This window comes from Nomascus leucogenys, chromosome 8 (assembly GCF_006542625.1).
Source record: "Nomascus leucogenys isolate Asia chromosome 8, Asia_NLE_v1, whole genome shotgun sequence".
In the NCBI taxonomy this organism is placed as follows: domain Eukaryota; kingdom Metazoa; phylum Chordata; class Mammalia; order Primates; family Hylobatidae; genus Nomascus; species Nomascus leucogenys.
Genome location: NC_044388.1, coordinates 100634895 through 100655423, shown reverse-complemented (window position 1 = coordinate 100655423; position 20529 = coordinate 100634895). Strand labels below are relative to the sequence as shown.

The 20529-nt window shown below is 48.9% G+C and overlaps 1 protein-coding gene across 1 annotated transcript in view; it reads left to right on the top strand.

Moving 5' to 3' along the window:
• Window positions 1–5814, top strand: part of NR6A1 (nuclear receptor subfamily 6 group A member 1) — a 253739-nt gene extending 247925 nt beyond the window's left edge. Inside the window, exons 8-10 of the mRNA XM_030817800.1 lie at window positions 1302–1423; window positions 3418–3570; window positions 5500–5814. Of these exons, the coding sequence (XP_030673660.1) occupies window positions 1302–1423; window positions 3418–3570; window positions 5500–5588 (364 nt within the window). The 3' untranslated portion in view covers window positions 5589–5814. The remainder of the gene's footprint in view (window positions 1–1301; window positions 1424–3417; window positions 3571–5499) is intronic.
• Window positions 5815–20529: the final 14715 nt, after the last annotated feature.

Here is a 20529-nt window from a genome sequence, read left to right as displayed (position 1 = left end):
CTTGTCCAGAAAGCCTAAGCCTGCAAAGCCTTCAAAGTTAACACAGAAAGCAGTAGATTCCAGAAAGCAATAGTTCATCCCCAGGTGTTCTGGACCCTATCCAGATAGGGCCTTCTTGGCCTGGCACAGGTCTGTAGTGTGCAGATCTGAAGATCTCACCAGGAAGCAGGCCTGCAGCTAAGCTGCTTCTCTTTGTGACTGAGCTATATTTAAGGCCTATCTGGGACCCACTGCCCACTAGCCAGGCCACTCCTAGAATGACTCAGGCCAGGCTTGACCTCTTCTTTTATAAACTCCTGCTTCCTGGTTAAGTGTTTGCCTCCTTGATTTTATGGTATCTCCATCTCTGGTATGAAGTATACCCAAAACATTAATCCCCTGAGGTGGCCTAGCCTGGGGCTCCTTTGCCTAAAACTTGGTCTTTCCTCAGAGAGCTCACTCCTAGACCCAAAGAAAGGAGCATGGGGGCTTTGAGCCCCTTCTGCTAGGGTACACCACCTTAGATATTGGAAAAACCAAGGCCTTGGGTTCAGGTTCCAAATTCCTACTCTGTCCACCAATTAACTGTATTTGTGGACCAGACCCCTCCCTTCTTTGAACTTCAGTTGCTCATCTGTACAGTGCTGATGATTATCTCACCTAGCCCATAGGGTTGAGAGAATTAAATGTGATAATGCTCACAAAGTGCCCAGCACAGAGGATGGCGTGGTATGGAAACTCAATTGACATTTTCCTCCCTCCTGCCAAAGTCAGGGATGCCAATAAAAATTTTCACTATGCATAACCTCAGCTCTGCTGGAAGCAGTTAACACAAGCAAATCAATCAGCAGCTTTTTTTGCAGTGTGGCAGAGGCTCACATAGAGTCACCATGGCAGCTGCCATTGATAGCAGAGGCTGAATCTCAACAATAGCTGTATCTTAATAATGTTGTACTTCTCCACATTTATATTCCAGACCTTCTTGGGCCCTTGTTAGCCCAAGAATGCAAGCATTATCATTTTGCAGAGGAGGACCTCAAAGCATAGAGGAGTCAGATGACCTTGCCAAGATCTCATAACTTGTGTGTGATGGAGCTGGATTTGAACCTAGATTGACTCTACCTGACCTTGGGAAAAGCAGCTTGCATGAGCTACATTGGCCTGTAGACAAAGCATGGATCTGCCTGTACTTCCCAAGTGGCTTTGGATCCCATTTCCCCCAAGCTCAGCCTGTTTAAGGAGCTGTAGGAGCTCTCTGGCTGCCCTTTCCTGGCCCCTACTGGTGTCACAGCCAACTGTTAACACCCGTGTCTGTTCCCCAGATTTAGTGATGAAGGGATGGAGGTGATCGAGCGGCTCATCTACCTCTATCACAAGTTCCATCAGCTAAAGGTCAGCAACGAGGAGTATGCTTGCATGAAAGCAATTAACTTCCTAAATCAAGGTGAGTGGCTGGGGTGGGAAAAGGGACCTTTGCAGTGCGGGAGGCAGGCAGTGAGCATTTGCCCTCCTGTTTGACCCCTCCTCGCCCTCAGGACTGCCACACACAATCCATCACACCATCTGGGTTTCAATCCAGGAAGACTTGTGCACCCCCTTGTCATCACCCTGACCCTTTATAGTACAGGGAATGCGGGAATGCTTTGGATTTTTTTTTTCTTCAAACTGAAATGCCACAATCTCTATAACTCACAGAGGAAGGAAGAGGATTCGCTTTGTTTAGTCAGTTTTAATGCATTTGCACACAGACACCAAGGACAGTACATGCGTCATTTTAAATATGTACCAAGTTTACCAGTGACTGAAGAAGAGCAGAGTGACTGATGAAACTATTGGAGATAAGGCCTCTATGACAGGCTGGCAGTGGTTCAGGCAGCCCCTTCAGGGCAGAGCAGGGGTGCATAAATACACACACACACACACACACACACACACACACACACAGGGCAGAGCAGGGGTGCACAAATACACAGGGCAGAGCAGGGGTGCACAAATACACACACACACACACCCCAAGCATGGCTTTTAATTAAAAGAATGCCAAATGTGATTCATGTGGAATATTACCTGCAAAGGAGCAGTTGGCAGCTGCTGATAAAACCAGTAGAGGGAGGAGGGTTGTATTCTCTTTTTTCCAAAGTAGCTAATGTGTACTCTGCTCCTATAGTGGCACTGGGCTGTTCTGCTGCCTGTGGCATTGCAAGTGCCCTCGTCCTGTGTCCGATTTTCAGTCCAGAGCTCCTCTCCTCTTGGCCTACTCTCCCCCTACATTGGCCAAACCTCTTCCTGCTTCTACACCATTCATGCATTTATCTGGTGTTCTGCATGCCTCCCTTAGGCCAAGCCCTGTGCTGAGCATTAAAGACTTTGAGAACACTTAGACTCCAGGTCTCTGGCCTCAAGAAGTATACATTCTGATGGCACTTGACATATTACTTGTGCCTCAGACGGGGGGTGAACAGTAGCAACTTCTTGAAGGAGGAGAAATCTGAGCTGAGCCTCAAAGGGCGGGTAAGATTTATATATAGAATATTTATGTTCATATTCTATATATAAAAAGGTGTGTGTGTGTGTGTGTGTGTGTGTGTGTGTGTGTGTGTGTGTGTGTGGAGAGAGAGAGAAAGAGATCTATTTAGAAAAAATGGAGGGGCCAGGCACAGTGGCTCATGCCTGTGATCCCAACACTTGGAGAGGCCAAGGCAGGAGGATCACTTAAGCCCAGGAGTTTGAGACCAACCCAAGCAACATAGTGAGACCCCATCTGTACAGAAAATTTTAAAAATTAGTTGAGCATGGTGGCACACACCTATAGTCCTAGCTTCTCAGGAGGCTGAGGTGGGAGAATCTATTGAGCCAGCTGCAGTGAGCTGTTGATCACACCACTGCACTCCAGCCTAGGTGACAGAGTGAGACCCTATCTAAAAAAAATGGAGGGACAGCCCAGAAAGAAGATTAAGAACAGAAGTGCATAGGAGGGTGCTGTGTGTGTGTGTGTGTGTGTGTGTGTGTGTGTGTGTGTGTGTGTGTTACAAGCGTGAATGTGTAGGTATTGGCAAGGTTTCTGATTGGTTCCAGCGAAGGGCAAATTTAAAGATATTGTGAAGGATTAATTTGTAAAGGTAGGTTATTCAGTCATTTGTTTAGTGTTTTCTGGTATTCTCTGGTTCTTTAGGGAATTTATATGAAGTTGAGAGAAGCCCTAGCCCTCGAGGAGCTCTGTCTGCTTACTGTCCTCTGTACTTTTTTCCTCTCTCTCTTATTTCTCTTCCCTTAGGTAGAACTTAGTTCCTCCCTATCAGAGAAGATCTCCTGTTGTGACAATGTTTAGTAACTTAGTTGAAAGATGCACATATTTAAGGAGCTGGTGTTTCTTTCACATTAGAATGCCCATCCCATTCCCTGTGTGTGTGTGTGTGTTTTTATTTTTTTTTTCCACAGATATCAGGGGTCTGACCAGTGCCTCACAGCTGGAACAGTTGAACAAACGATACTGGTACATTTGCCAGGATTTTACTGAATATAAATACACACATCAGCCGAACCGCTTTCCTGATCTCATGATGTGCTTACCTGAGATTCGATACATTGCAGGTAACATTCTGGGTCTTGGGCTCCCAACCCTTCCTTGCTTCTCTTAGCATGTGAAGGGAATGAGGCAAGCAGTGTTTTCAGGGTGCTCATTCTAGCCCATCACCAACTTCATGAAAGAGTTCTCACCCTCGCCCTCAAAAAAGATCTGTTCTAACGAGAAGCTTGCATTCTCTGTAGAGAAGAGAAGTTAATTTCCTGAGCTCTTATGATATGCAGGGTACTTTGTGGCCTTATATCATTTAATCTCACACCAGTCTCCATTGGTGGTTGGCGATATTAGCCATTTTTTGGATGAGGAAACAGAGACTCAAAGTATCTCAAATTAACTTAATTTCTTGAATTGTATACTTTAAAAGAGTGAATTTTATGATACATGAATTGTATCTCAATTTTTAAAATTATCTTCGTCTCACAGAATTGCCCATGAGCTTTGAGGGATCATTTATTTAAAGTGATATCTTTAGCTGGGCACAGTGGCTCATGCCTGTAATCCCAGCTACTCAGGAGGCTGGGGCGAGAGGATCAGTTGAGGCTAGGAGTTAAGGCCAGCCTGGGCAACATAGTGAGACCTCATCTCTAAAAAAATTAAAATAAGAGTAGGAAAAATAAAGTTTAAAATCCGATATTTGCAGAGGAATGTTATGTATTGGGGTGTGTGTGTATGTATGTATGTGTGTGTATGTATGTATGTTTCTATGTGGTCTTGATCCCTTCTGAGCTTCCTGACATTTAAATAGGTCTATTTCAATATAAAATCCTGGCTTTTTGTTGTTGCTTTGCTTCATGTGGTAAAGATTCTTGTTCTGGCTGTCCAGCACATACTGAGGGGCAGCTCAGAAATGTGACCTATAGACCAGGATTCTTCCTGTAAAATTCAGCAATACGGTTTTTTAATTCAACATAAAAATTCTGGAGAAAGCAATACGATTTTAAAGGAAAATTATTTCAATCTGACAAGGGAATTTTTTTTTATATTTCTTAGGCCACAGAGCAGTCTAGCAAATGTGAGCTGGGCCTAAACTATTGGAATTTTAGGGATATTTTGACAGTTTGTCTCAGTATTTTCTAAGCTAGAGTTTACCACATGAGATATTAAGCAGGTACTCTGAAATAAAAGGAAGTCAACAATTACACACCACTCTCCTCCATAGAACTGGGTCCTCAGCCTTGGCGGCACTTCCAATCACCTGGAAAACTTAAAAAATAAATGTTTGAGTTGCACCTGGAGAATTCTGGTTTAATTGGAATGGAGTGGAGCCTGGAGATCAATCAGTGTTTTCAAACGGCTCCCCAGGTCACTTAGAGGTACTGTTAGCAGAAGAAACACAGCCTTAGGTATTTACAAATTATATTAGCACACTGAATGCTCTGAGAAGTCCTTCAATCAAGAAATCTGTAAAGCTCTTTTAACCCTGAGTTTCTCAAATGTATTTGCCTCTTTACCCCCGCTCCTTTTTCCCCTAGTACTTTTATTAACCTATTAAACCATTCTGAAGTGCAATATTTTATAGAATATTACTTAGAAAATCTACTGGGGATTGAGGGGGGTGAAGAAAACAGGACAGAAGTTTTTTGGACTACCTCTCAGTTTCAGATTCCTTATCTATAAAATGAGGGTAAAAAGTAGTACACAGAAATAGTGTGAGAATTCAACGAGGTAATGCATTTAACCACCTAGAACAGAGTAAGTATTCCCTGAGTAGTAGAATGATGATGAGTTGGCACCATTACTAGGCTCCCTGGGCACCCAAAGGGGTCTGGATGTTAGGATGTTAGCCCAGTGTGTCCAACCTTTGTGATACTCCTGGCACTTCTCTTGCCCCAGTCACTCAGCAAGGTGATACTCTCCCTCCACCAGCCCAAGGAGGCTGACTGGCCTGTCCACTACAGTGACCACTGCTAACTCTTCTTCTCCCCCCTTGTTCCCAGGAAAGATGGTGAATGTGCCCCTGGAGCAGCTGCCCCTCCTCTTTAAGGTGGTGCTGCATTCCTGCAAGACCAGTGTGGGCAAGGAATGACCTGTTCCAGCGCCCTCCTCAGGCCAACCACAGCGCCTTGGGTGGGCAGGACAGGCTCTAGAGGGAAAAGCCAGAGAGACCAAGATGGAGGCTGTGGAGCAGCATTTCCCGTTGCCTCCATAGCAAGAAGAGTTTTTGTTTGTTTGTCTGTTTTTTTAACCTCATTTTTCTATATATTTATTTCACGACAGAGTTGAATGTATGGCCTTCAACATGATGCACATGCTTTTGTGTGAATGCAGCCAATGCATTTTCTTACAGTTTACAGAATGTGAAGATGTTTAATGTTACAGTGTTGTCATTGTTTAGAAATAGTTCTTTTGTATTTTGAGGGAGAGGGTGGGATGGGGCTAAGATGACTATTTCCATAATGTTGACAAAGATGACTACCTCAATGGAAATGGGGGGTGTGGCCATCCCTACTTTTTCCACATTTTCTCAGCAGACTCATACATTTGTCTGTCAGAGAGCAAATTGCCTTTTTTAGCCACAGAATTGCCAGATAAAACGGCACACTGTAAAGGGGCAAAGTGTTGTTAGGAGATTCACTAAGCAAAGTTGGTGAGACAGCAGCAGGACAGGAGATGGGGATTGAGCCATGTCCTTTGCTTGGAAAGCGTGAAAATTAAGAGAGTAGGGCACAGTGACCATATTTAAGGCAGGTGTCCTTCCACCCAACAAGTCCTAAGGGCAGAAGAATTTCTGTTCTCACACATTGCTGCCCCCCTTACCCCTGCACCACCATCATTGTCTACCACTGCGAACTTTCCATCTAGGCAAAGTCCTGGCAATCACTTGATCCACAGGACTCGCCTCCCAGCTCCCTCGGGGCCCCCAGCTACCTAGTTTCCTTACCTGGATCTCCTGAGGCCCACCTTCCTCCATCCCGCTCCCTTACACATTTGACTTCCTATTGGCCCTTTGAAAAACCAGCTGAGCAGAATGCCATGTTCTGAAGCCTGGTGCCCACTACTGATATATTCTTCTTTCACCTTGTTTTCTTCAAACGGTAGTAGGGCAAGGCCAGACTGCAAAAAGAATAGACACTCCCGTTTTGAAATCTGTTCCTCTCCCCTCCCCTTCCTACTGCACCCTCAGGTCTAAATCCAAAAACTTCAGGCTTTTTTAAACAGAAGGACCATTCACCTGTCTGCTGACCAGAAGTGTTGCCCCTAAGTTCTTCTCCAAGTTCTCCTTTTCTCTCCAGAGTGAGACCAGTTTTCCTCAGGGACCCAGAACACAAAGCCCAAGGCCCAGAGTGGCCCAGCTGCCCCTTACTTCAGCAGTGGACTGGCCAACCAAGGCCTGGAGGGCTGGAGCCAGAAGCACCTGGAAGGGAAGGGGGGCTTTAAACTACCTCAGGTTCCTAATGGCCCGGCTGCTACCTCTGCAGACATGGCCTGGACTCCTTGATCTCTCACTACGTGCCCCACCTCATCCCAGGACGTGTTCCTTACCCTCTTGACTTTGGCCAGCGCCACACCAGGTCTGTCTTTGAACTCTTTCAGGTGCTTTTTCCCTTTTCGCCTTAATGTAGCAGTTGTCCTGCCTACACCCAGGTATCTTTCACAGCCAGTATGGCAAGCAGACCACTTAGTTGGCTGCATGCCTGGGTAGGTTGGAAGGGTCCACGGCACCTTCTTCTGCCTATTTAGTCAAAGGCTGTTTGCTCTCTCCCCAACTCAATCTAGTAAAGCTACCCAGAAGACCACCACGTCGTGTGCATACTGGGTAGTCCATGTCTGATTGTAATTGTTTCTTTCTGGTGAAATGTTACGGGTACCAGCAGAGTGATGATTTTGGCCCTTGATGGATCTAAAACTCAGAGCATTACTCCTCAATGCCGTTTCCCCAGTTGCTCTGAGAAAGAAGAGACATGTTCCTCAGGAAAAGCTCCGGCTAACATGTTTTTCACGTCAATGGGAAGATTCTTGTGTGTTCGTGTGTATCTGTTTATTTCTAAGTTCACGATACTTGTTCCCCTGAATTTTTTTTATTTAACCAACTAGATCACATTCTTTGGCCACAGGTCAGACTGAGCTGCTTTCCTCCAGATCGAGAAGGAGACACATATCACAGATCCCTTCTCTAAGACAGCTCCTGTGTACAGCATTGTTCTTTGCTGAGGCCTCCATCTGTCCAATTATTATTTTTGAAATTGCTTTTCAAATTAAACATTTTACCCGTTGTGTTGGGTGTCAAAAGAAATTGCTCTCTGTTGAGGCAAGAACATGTCTCTCCAACAACGTAGTATTGAACAGAGCAAGTTGTTAATTTGTGGAGTAGGGGAAAGGTTCTGCAAGTTGCCATTGTACAAATCCAGTTTTACAAATGTTTGCAGCAGATTCCACAGAACAAAGAGCCCATTCATTGCCGAGAGCCCTGCAGAATCTCTGAGCCAAGTGGCCGTGTGTTCCGAGCCGGAGCCTGACCTGTGGACCGTCTTTAATGTCTTCTGCACCAGTCCTTTTATGACGTGGGCTTTTTTTAAACAGGGTAAAGTGAATGTGTTGCATTGCAAACTCAGGTATTACGAGGAGAAGGTAGGAGTGTAGCTAGCAGCGTGGAGACATTAGGTCAGCCACTAGATGTATTTGTGAATTTGGTTTGAAGGACACAGAGAAAGGTTGGAGGGGGAGGTTTGGTATGTTTGTTTTTTGCTTTCTTCCCCATAATGTTTGGTTAACAGGTAGCCTTTTTGCTAGTGGAAGGAGAGAAAAGTTGTGCATGTTTTCTCTAATTTCTCTTTCTGCCCTCTCTCTGATCCCCAACCACCAAAAGCACTCACTTTGAGTGAGATTTTTTTTTTTTTTTTTTTTTTTTGAGACGGAGTCTCGCTCTGTCGCCCAGGCTGGAGTGCAGTGGCGTGATCTTGGCTCACTGCAAGCTCCGCCTCCCGGGTTCACGCCATTCTCCTGCCTCAGCCTCCCGAGTAGCTGGGACTACAGGCACCCGCCACCATGCCTGGCTAATTTTTTTTGTATTTTTAGTAGAGACAGTGTTTCACCATGTTAGCCAGGATGGTCTCGATCTCCTGACCTCGTGATCCGCCTGCCTCGGCCTCCCAAAGTGCTGGGATTATAGGCGTGAGCCACTGTGCCCAGCCGAGTGAGAATTTTTATGCCATAAAAATACGACTCTGAAAGCTACATGGAAAAGGAGAATCCCACCTCCTTGCACTACATTGAAACATGCAAGCCTTTCCCTCCCTCTCCTTTTTGATGTTTTCTTGTCCCAAGACAAAAGTTTGGCATCTTGGAACTTATTCATGCTCTCTGGCTGCCTTTGTAGACTTTTGGAGTCCTTTGCAAGGTTTGGTGGTCTTGTCCTTAATCTGGAGAAATTCCCCAGAGTCTGTCTCAAAGTACTCAACCTGGCTCAGAGGACACCCAGCCTCTATGCCCCACTTACAAGAGAGGTGGGCAAGCCCCCAGGGATAGGAGGAAGTAGGCAGGATCCTCCCTGTCCTGTTCCCCAGAACCAGAGCAAAGAATGGGGAATCCTAAGGGTTTCTATGGCATCACTGAATGTCACCCACTCCACATCAACCTGCCTCTCACCTGCCACCCTTTTTCAGGGAGGTGAGTACTTGCCGTGGTCACTGTTACCAGATCCTTAAAATCCTGGGCTCTGAGCTAGCTGCGTTGCTCTGTTACCCATTTCCTACATTTGTTTGTTTGTTCTTGATTTCCTGGGGGAATGGGACTGATGGAGACAGACAAACTCACTGTGGGCAGCATCTAAGCATGTCCAAGGTTGGTTGAATTAAGGGAACCCTGGCTTCTCAGCAGGACAGAAAGCTGAGCTGTGGTTCCAGGCCCTCCTCTCTGGGCCTCTGGTGTATATCTTTTCTCCTTGTTGCTTTTGAAATTTTTGCAATTGTTTTAAGAATCCAGTCTTTCAGGCCAGCCCTTTTATTAAGCTTTGAATTTTTTAATTGATTTTTTTAAAGTAAAAAACAAAAAAAACCCCAAAAAACAAAATTTAACAAAAAAATCCGCTACTCTTATTCCCCTGCCTCCCCCTACCCCAGCCCGTGAGAGTTCCCTTGCACTCCCCTCTGCCTTTGCAATTGATCATCCTCCCTTTCTCCTTGGCTTGAAGCATCTATGTCCAGTGTCTGTGAAATGATGTTTTATCTGTGTGTCAGGATGAGAAACGGCAGTCATTCCACCAAGTGTTGGAAACTGGTTAGCCTGGAGACGAGGGTTTCTGGGGCCACAGCTCAGGGATGTGTATTTAATTACAGGATCCCCAGAAACTCCTCTCTAGGCTGCCACAGCAACATTTTTTCTGGGCTTGGGAGCCATACCTGAACTGTTTCCTCCAAGGCGGGAGCTCTAGAGAGCCTGCCAAGTCTGGAGCAAGCGGGGGCTTCCGCTTTGGCCAGACCTGGGCCACCATGAGACTTGAAGGCTTCTAGCTGTCCTATGACACAAGCCACGGTGGCCCTGCCCCTCCACGCTCATAGAAGCCTGGTCCCTCTGTCTAGCCCAGTCCCCATCTAGCGTCCGTCTTCTGGGCCTGAAGCCCTAAATGGGCCACAGCCTGCACAGGAATCAAAGTGTAGGCTCAAAGGGAGGTGGTGAGTAAGGTCAGCGCCTGCTCCAAGCCCAAGAACAAAAGTTGTGTTACTGGTGGAGGCTAGTCCCCCAGCTCTAGCCCTGCTGTCTTTGCCCTGTGATGACCATTGTTTTCTTTCTCTAAGATGTCTTGTAATAGATGATAATGTTGTTGATTCAGATTTCCATGAAAAAGAAAAAAAAAACTACCTCTTAAGTGACATCCTGGTCGATTCCTCTCTGAGGAATCCTGTGGGAAAAGAATACTGTAGCTCCTGCTCTGTTTACGTGTTTCTGTCGGGAAAGAAGCCCCGCCTGCCCTGGGGTGTTGGTGTTTTTGTCTGTGTTGCCATCCCAGGTCTGCCATAGGGGCTGGTGGCTGCATTGTAAGGTCTGGGCTGTGTCTGGGGATTCCTTCCCACCTACCCAGCCAGGGACTAGTCACCCCCCTGAAGAGGCCTCCATTTCCTTCCTGTGCTCCAGGGCATAGGGAGCACCACTCCCACAGACACTACCTTTAAGGGCTCTAGTGGCACACACATCCACGAGCATACCCCCAGGTTACCTGCCCTAGGTCCACCTCCACCCACAGTCCTGTGTGTAGGAATCGAGGAAACGGGATGTCCCTGTGCCCTTGTCCCCAAAGGGCCGGCCAAGGGCTGCCTGCCAGCCTGACTCCATCAACCCTGCATGACCAAATGATAGCTGGCAGGCTCTGCAGGCTACCCAGGCCCTCTGCTACCTCCCACCCTGCCAGCTGGCAAGGGATGGGCCCTGTTCTGTGAATTGACTACCTGTGGAAATGTGACCAATTAGTGTGAAATGCATGTTTAGCAAGTGTTAGGTACTGTATTTGAACCAATAAATGTGAATCCTTCTGCACATGGCATCTGTCTATGAAGCTTGTCTGGGGTTCTGGGGAGGGATGATGGCGTGTCCTGAGGCTCTGGCTTGTGCCTTCAGACCTGTGGCTCTTGCTCATAGCTGACGCCCACCTCACTTCTGTTGCTGAGGCTCTGGCAGGGGGTGGTGTCTCGGAACTAGCTGAATCAATGAACCAGCACTGACTGAAGTGCCCACCTTGTGTGCCAGGCACCATATTGAACTTCAAGGATTATTACTTCTATTTTATAAGTGAAGAAACTACAGTTGAGTGAGGTGAAAAGACTCTCCCAAGGTGAGTGGCACAACCAGAGAAGTGAGCTTAGTGGAGAGGCAGATACAGACCTTCGCAGTGCAGGGGGGATGAGGTTGTCATTAGGGATGTATGTGGGGTTGTAAGGGCCTGGAGAAGGAGTGGCTTGTTCTATGGAGGATAGTCAGGAAGAGCTTCACAGATGAGTGTTGTTGAAGGTGGCCCTTGAAGAAAGTCACGAGGCAAAGGGATCCACAGGTCAGTTAGAGGGATCCATGTCCAAAGGCCTGGCTGTGTATCAGAAAGATGGGAGTGTTCAGGTATAACAAGGGGTTGTCATGGCAGGAATGGTGGCAGGTGGGAGGGATTAGCAAGAGTTGAGGCTGGAGAAGCAGTTGGGAGCCTTGGATGCCACATTCAAGAGTGTGGGGAAAGAAAGCTGTCTGCTGCGTCTTGGGCAAGAGAGCAGCATCATGGTGCAGGAGAGGCCGATGGATGGCCTAGGATGCACTGTGCTCTAGCAAAGTAATACTCTCTTTCCAGAAAATAGGTGAGGTCTATTAATAGCTTTTCTAGAGGTGAAAAAATGGAGGCCCTAAGAGATCAAGGGATGTGGCCCAAATCACACAGGAGTGTTAAGTTCGTACTTGAACCCAGATCTGCCCAACTGTCCTGTAGGCCTGCTCATATGATCAGAGAAGTGGCAGAGTTTGGGTTGAGGGGTGTATGAAGACAGATGGGAGAGATGAAGCCTTCTCAGGCTGGGAAGATAAAGGCTGAGGAGGGTTTGATCAAAGTCTGTTAATCCTCTTCTGTGAAATGAGGGAAGCCCAGCTGCCTTCCCATTCCTCAGCCTCCAGCACAAGAAACCAGAGAGCCCTTGAGTTTTGAAAGAGATTGGTTTAGAACAAAGGAAATGCTGCAGAACGAATTAATAGACTGTCTTCCTTGCCCCACAAGAGGGAACAGATACACAGAGGTGCCGGGAGGAGAAGGGACGCATTGGCCCACCGCCTCGTGAGTCCAGGCGCTGTGATTGGTGCTTCACGTGTGTCGTCTCAGTAATCTTCATGACAGCCTTGCAAGGGGTAGGTCTCAGCCCCATTTTTCTAATAAGCAAATTGAGGCTCAAGGAAGTTGCTTCAGATGATACATTAGTCAGTGGCAGAATTGGCTTTTGAATCCAGGTCTATCTGATACTAAAGTTACAACTGGCTTCCTCCCTGCTCAGCCTTAGCAATTCAGTAGTGCTGAATGTGGATGTCCAGTTTGTAGCAAAGCTCACTAATGGCCTTTGGGTGAACCTTTTGCCATAAAGACAAAATAAAAATAAAAAACATTAATAAAGGATTAATTCTGTAAGAGGTGGATGAACAGACTCAACCAAAGTGAGCTGAAAAGCGGTGCTGCCCAGATGTGTGGAATACTGCAGGCGCTACATCAGTACGGCTTCTCAGAACACAGACCCGCCCCCCCGGCCACCCTGAGATGGTTCCATGGAAAAAGCCAGAATTCTGTTGCCAAAAATATGGGAAGTGCTGCACTCTCTCTGTCGTCCTCATTGATTTTCAGCCCTTATTGGCATATTAAAGGCTCAAGAAGCCCCACCTGAAGAAAACTAATGTTGTTTAACCCAGGTTCTACCGAAAGCATTTGAGCATTGGACATTTTTGCCTCCTGTTAAAATTCTGTTGGGATAATATTCCATGGAATAAAAGGACACTGCTCTAAATACATAAATTGCTGCTTATGTGACACTGAGCTTTCAGTTTCCTGGGTGCCAGCCAATAATATGGAAGAATAATAAAGTAACATCTAGAAAACAAAGCAAAGCTCTGTGCTAAGTATTTTGTGTGCGTTAGAGTACTACTGATTCCCCAGAGCAACGCAGTGAGGTTAATGCTATAATGATCCCATATTACAGAGAAGAAAACTGAGGCCCAGAAAGGGTAAGTCATTTGCTTGAGGTTACATAACTGGCAAGATGTCAGGAATGAATATAAACCAAATGTCAGGAATGAATAAAAACCGGCATCGACTGAGCACCTACTATTGGGGAGGATCTGTGCTGCAATTCTTATCCCTGTGCAAACCCTCAGAGGTACGTAAGACCATCTGCATACCTGAAGAAACGGAAGGCTGGCTACTCCAAATTAAGTCAGAGTCTGAAGACAGAAGCCCCTGGAAATGATGGCAGGGGAGAGTGCTGGGATGAGGTTCGGTCTGACTACACAGAGCTCTTTCCAGGGGTCGTTTCCTTCAAGCAGTCTATGAGACAGCAGGCACATCAACCAGAGATCTCACCACCTGAGTTCTCATTCCAGCTCTTGCCCTTCCTGGTTATATGTGACCTTGACCCAGATAGATGCTTCTCTGATCCTCACTTTCCCTGTCAGACAAATGGAGGTGATGGTACCTGTGTCCTGGGGAATGGGGCAGGGTTAAGGAAGATCGAGTGTGGCTGGCTTAAAGTTGGGTCTCAGGGAAGTCAATACATGAAAGGAGGCTAGGTACGGGGAGCTGTTGCCCCTACACCCCAACAGCAGAAACTTAGCAGAGCCAGGAGCCTTGGCCTGGCTGCCCATCAGGGTTTTAGGTCCACAGTGGTAATCAGTCTCTCAGATCCTATGGCAAGAGTGCCCAACTGCCAGACCCGGGGCTCTTGGAGTCTTGTTCCCTTGGCAACAAGTCTCACCATGGAGACCACAGCCCCATCCTTGCCCTCCCTGCATGCTGCCTCTCCACAAACCTTCCTTGTTCAACACCCAGTCCTAGGAGCAGTGTAGGTACTGAGGAGTGCTTCCAGGAGGCACTTCCTCAGGTGAGGAGTTGGAGGCAAACTCCCATTTTTTGAGTGTCCACTTTATGTGTGGCAAGGTCCATAGGCATCGGCTACATACGTGGTCTCGTTCAGGTTAAAAGCCAGGCGCTCACCCTGTTTTCCATAAGTGGAAACTGAGGCTCAGGGAGGCAACATGGACCAGCTCAAAGTCTCACAGCTAGTTGGTGTTGGGGCTGAGACCTGAATCCAGGGCTTCTGACTCAGGAACCCATGCTTTTTCTGCAAATCCTTATTCCCACCCATATTACCAAGACACAAAGCCTCCAGCCACAATCTGAGGAGGGTTGGGTACCCGGGCCTCTGCCAGCAGCACGAGCAGCCAGTCAGCAGCCCTCTGAGGTCTGGGCTGGGCCCAGCACCATTACAGGAGGAACTGTACTATTTTAAGCCAGGGCCGGAGGGCCCCTTGTGGGCACAGGGAGGGTAGCCCGGGGCCCTTGGCCAGCTTCCCGGAAGTCCCCATGGCCTCCCTTCTCTCCCGCTAGCAGGTTTCTGAGGCAGTGACTTCCCTACAAACAGGAAGGAGGCTCTCAGGCTGGGAGACCTCCAGCCCCAGCTTCCTCCCCCTTGCCGCCACCCCCAGGCTTCTCCACTACATGGGGGAGCCCTCCAGCGCCAGGCCCTGTCAGTGTCCATCATCCAGGCTGACTCCTAGCAGTGGCTGGAAGGGGGCCTGAATTTGGGCTCCCTGGGCTGCCCCAGCTCACCCACTACAGTTCCAAGGTCTCTGCTTGCCGAGGCCCTTTGTCCCTCACCCAAGCCTGAGTTCTCATAGACATTCCCACTCAGCTGGCCACTGTGAGCTAGAAAAAAGAGTGTCAGTATCCTTAGATGTGGCCCCATTCAAGGACCCCAGAGAGAGAAAAGAAAAACAGACTAAGAGGCTGAAAATAGCAGAGAGAAACAAATTAGAACATGATTAAGATACCGACAGTGACAGATTCATCATGACAGAGATGAAAGCAGAGACAAGCGAAGAGACACCAGAGATGGCTGTGCAGGGCTGGAGCCGAGAGCAGGGGGTGGTGCAGCGTGATGGCTCCTGACCACCCTCCAAGCACAGGCCCTGTCTCGGAGCTGTGGGGGGGCCCACTGGCTGTGTGGCTGAAGTGGAATGTGGGGAGCAAGGCTGGGTCACCCCTTGAGGGCCAAGCGTGTGCACCGAGAGATAAGCTACCCCAGGCTGGGGGCCCCAGCTGTACTGCACGCTCCAGGAGCCTGGTGGAGAGGCCAGACCCAAGGCTGGAGCCCAGCTCTGCCAGATGCCACCTTCTGCACCTCCTACGGGGGCTCCCCCAGGCCTCATGTTCTGAGGGTCCCAGGTCCTCTGCCCAGCCCTGGGGGCAGCAGATTCTGGGTGCATCCAGTTCATAGAAGAGCAGTATGGGCCCTGGGAATAGTACCAGCCACAAAGAGGCTCCTACCTCGCTTCTCCAGCGCGGGCTGCAGTCCTGGGTCAGGTGAGAGGTCGGGGGGTAGGGGCCCTAAGCTGAAGACGCAGAGCAGGGGCCCTAGCAGGCTGTGGGGTGCTGAGGAGTGCTGTGGGGGCGCAGCTCTTCACTGCACTCTGTGAGCTGTCCCCGTGTGGCACTGTGCACTCATGTGCCTGAGTGTGTGTCCACGTGCTTTCTCGAATGTGCAAAGATGTATGTGTCCACGTGTTGCCAGGAGCCCCAATCTGCCTCCACAAGTCCTTGTTCTCAGTCTAGAGAAGTGGCCCCAGAGGCACCTGGTCTTTCCCATCCCCACGAAGTGGTCCAGCCCAGAGAGCCACCAGGCAGAGGGGGAAGAGCGAGCAGGTCTATTGCAGGCCCCTAGCCCCCCTCCCCACACTGCAGCTGAGGCTCCCGCCGGCCACGGCCTTGACCCAGCACTATGGACTTCTCTGACATTGGCATCGGATCTGAACATCTGGCAGCAGGCTGATAAGGGGTGCAGCGGAAACAGCCTCTGCTGCCGCCAGCAGTCCCGCCCCCTCCGCTGCCCTGCACGGGGTCTCCACATCCACCCTCCCTCCACCTCCAGCTCTCCAGGCTCCGGCCCTTCCCGCTTCTTGTTCTCTGCCTCAGTCTCTCTCTCTCCGTCTGAATCTCTCTCATCTCTACTCTCTCTCTTCCTCATTTCTTCTCGCTCTCATTTCTTCTCTCCCCAAACCTCACCACTCTGAATTTCTCTGTCATCCTCCCTCCCTCCCCGACTGGGTCTCCCCTTTCTCTCTCTCTTCATATTTTCTGCCCGAGCCTCTGCAGCTTCTCTCTCTTTTTCTGGCCACCCTTCCACTCTGCAGCCTGAGGATTCTGTCCCTCTCCTCTCTCTCTTTCAGTTTCTGGGTCTCTGGTTTGTTTGTTCCTTATCCCACCTCCAGGAAATGGGCCTGGCACTTTGGGAAAGTCCCCACTTAGGAGAGAGCCCCTGGGCTTTGTTTGCCTGGGGAGGGAGGTTGGGGGCACCTGGGTCAAGACTACACCCCTCCTTTGCTTTCCCCTCTGGGTGGGTCTAGTGGCCTGGGACCACCAGGGCTGGGGCTTGAAGGAAAGGACAGGCCACCCAGGGGATCTGGCAGGGTGGAGAGGAGTCAGCCTGCAGGCCTGGGCTCTGGACTCCACTGCTGGGATTTGAACGCTGGTCCCATCACACCCTCGCCTGGTGACTTTGGGAAGATGCCTGGTCTCTCTAAGCCTGACTTTCCTCCTCTCTTAACTGCTGCTATCGGGGGTTGAGAGGGAGTTACTGCCTACCACCCAGAATGCCGGAGAGGTTCAAGACTGACTGCAGATGTGGAGTGGTTAGCTGGGGACCTGGCACGTAGCGGGGCACTTCTGAGTTGAGGCCTTACCATTCCCAGCACGCTGGTAACCCCTGGCTGCCCCTGTCCCCATAGAGCACCCAGTTTGGCTGAGGGTGGGAGGGGGCAGCACAGAGGAAGGGGGTACCAGTGACTGTGGCCAGGGTTGGTTAGGGGATGAGGAGTACCCAGCCTTGAGTGACAACTGATGCCGTCAGAGGAGACAGGACCCATGGAGCAGGCAGCAGAGCTCTACCTACAAGTGCAGAGGAAAGTGGTCATTCAGCAAGTTCCAACGCTTGCTCCGCGCGGGCTGCTGTGGACCCAGAGATAAATCAGGCCTTTTCTGGAGGCTTCCCCAGGCTGGGGTGAGACGCTCATCACAGAGGGGCAAACAGTGTCCATGATGATGTTGCAATCTCAGACTTAACAGGGAAAGGGCCTCTGAGGACAGAGCAGCCAGTCCTTCAGCTGGTTGTTTGTTTGTGTTTTGCTGACACTTACTGAGCACACATGACATACCAGCCAGCCACTGAATACATTACATGTATTGTCTCCTTTCATCCCCATTTTACAGAGAGGATGTAAGGCCCAGAGAGGGGAAGTGACTGGTCCCAGGTCACACAGCTAGAAAGTGGTAGAACTGGGATTTAATCCAGAGACTCTGCCAGCAATTCTTCTCAGGGCTCAAGGACTCACCAGGAGACTATGACAAAGCCAGGCTGGTTCCTTCTATGGTGTCATGGTGTGGAGAGAGACCTGTTTGTCTTGTTTAAGAAGGCGGACAAAGCAGACCCCACTTCATAAGGTCACCTATCAAATGAGGTACAAAGATTCATGATTTTGTTATTGTTACATGTATGTGACATGTTAGTGATGGGTATTTGCTGGGATGTGTGTGTGTGTGTGCGTTTATATATATTTTATATATATATATATATATATATATATATATATATTTTTTTTTTTTTTTTTTTTTTTTGAGATGGAGTCTTGCTCTGTTGCCCAGCCTGGAGTGCAGTGGCACAATCTCGGCTCACTGCAAGCTCCGCCTCCTGGGTTCACACCATTCTCCTGCCTCAGCCTCTGGAGTAGCTGGGACTATAGGCGCCCACCACCAGGCCCGGCTGATTTTTGTATTTTTAGTAGAGACGGGATCTCACCGTGTTAGCCAGGATGGCCTCCATCTCCTGACCTCCTGATCCGCCCGCCTTGGCCTCCCAAAGTGCTGGAATTACAGGCGTGAGCCACTGCGCCTGGCCTTGCTGGGATATTTCTTATTAAATTCAGAGGGTGAGTGATATTAGTCCAGAAACAAAATCATTGCATTAAAATAGGGACAGTAGGCTAGGTGTGGTGGCTCACACCTGTAATCCCAGTACTTGGGGAGGCCGAGGCGGGTAGATCACCCGAGGTCAGGAGTTTGAGACCAGCATGGCCAAAATGGTGAAACCCCATCTCTACTAAAAATACAAAAATTAGCCGGGTGTGGTGGCGGGTGCCTGTAATCCTGGCTACTTGGGAGGCTGAGACAGGAGAATTGCTTGAACCCAGGAGGCGGAGGTTGCAGTGAGCTGAAATCGTGCCACTACACTCCAGCCTGGGCAACAGAGTGAGACACCATCTCAAAAAAAAAAAAAAAAAAAAATAGGGACACTAAGGCCAGGTGCTGTGGCTTACACCTGTAATCCCAGCACTTTGGGAGGCCGAGGCGGCCGATTGCTTGAGCCCAGGAGTTCAAGACTAGCCTGGGCAGCATGGCGAAACCCCATCTCTACAAAAGAAAATACAAAACTTAGCCAAGTGTGGTGGCATGTGCCTGTAGTCTCAGCTATTCAGGAGACTGAGGCAGGAGGATTGCTTGAGCCCAGGAGGTCGAGGCTACAGTGAGCTATGATGGTACCACTGCACTCCAGCCTGAGTAACAGAGCAAGACCCTGTCTCAAAAGACATAAAACAAAACAGGGACACTAAAAAAAAGAATATTAAAATAGGGAGACTAGTTAGGTTCAGCCATGAAGTATATCTTGTCAGAACTTCTCTAGGTGAAAAAGACATAATTACAAGGTCATGCACATTGAGGAATAAGTGGTCTGTCATGTTGTAGGTGGAATAAATTCGATCAGTTAGCTATGACTGTCGGTGAAATTATATTATCAAAATTATTATTATTGAATAAATGATTATTAATTATTAAAACTCTATTGCCCAGGCTAGAGTGCAGTGGCACAATCATAGCTCACTGCAGCTCAAAATCCTGGGTTCAAACCATCCTCCTGCCTCAGCCTCCCGAGTAGCCGGGACTACAGGCTATCAGTATTATTGTTGTATGTTCACACACAATTTTAAGGGGCATAATGAGGCAAACACACACTAGGTTTTATTTTATTTTATTTTATTTTATTTTGTTTTATTTTATTTTATTTGAGACGGAGTCTCACTGTGTCACCCAGGCTGGACCGCAGTAGTGCAATCTTGGCTCACTGCAACCTCTGCCTCCCAGGTTCAAGTGATCCTCCTGCCTCAGCGTCCCAAGTAGCTGGGACTAAAGGCACAAGCCACCACACCAAGCGAATTTTTGTATTTTTAGTAGAGATGGTGTTTTGCCATGTTTGCCAGGCTTGTCTTGAACTTCTGACCTCAGGTGATCCGCCCACCTTGGCCTCCCAAAGTGCTGGGATTACAGGCATGAGACACAGCGACTGGCTGGAAAACACACACTAGGTTTTAAATATAGTTGGCGTTTCTACTTTTTCAGTGGCCTTCCATGAAAAAAATATATATAGAGAGAGTTGGCTTCACTTATCCAGAAAAGTCCCTCTGGCTCCAGATAAGTGAGGTGTTGGGTGTGATTTGTTTATTTCCTCCAATGAAGGGATATGTGGGAGGAGGGGTGGTTCTCAACAGTGACTGCCCCATAGTCGCCCTGTGCCCCTCCCTACCCTCCCAAGATGAAAGGCACGGAGGTAAATCCTCTGAGGACAGAGATTTTCTTCTCTTTCCTATGGGATCCCTGGTGCCTGGAACAGTGCCTGACCCCTAAGTTTGCGCTCAGTAAATGTGACATGAACAGAGGAAGGCACAAAAGATCCAGTCACCGTGGGAGTGGCACAAGGCCCTGCAACCCGGCTCTACAGGACCGGGATATGTCAGAGCCCATCTGGGCCCAGAGATTGGATGGGGATGTCCCAGGTTGTCTGGGGAGCCTAGCCTTCTAGATAAAGGCCCCTTTCTGCTACCCTGTCCCATCCTGGCCTAGCTTCATACTTGGTTCAACCTGGGGCCACTGTAGCCACCACTTGGCCTCAGAGGCAGTCTCAGCCCAGCCTGTTTTTCCAGCCATCGACTGGGAACTTCAGCAGCCCACAGCAGTTGGGGACATTCAGAGGCCACCGTGGCATGCACGCACCAGGTGTCCAGGCTGCTCACCTGCTCGCCTTCCAGCTCCCCTCTTCTTCCACCTGATGGAAGAGTAAAAAGACAGGTGGAAGCAGCAGGCCGCCTGGTCAAGTCGCCATGGCCTTGCCTCTGCACCGGCCTGTCCTGACTCTACTCCAATGTCCGGGCCGGGCCAGACCATGCCAAGCCAGGCCCCAGGGAAGTAGCCATTCACAAGG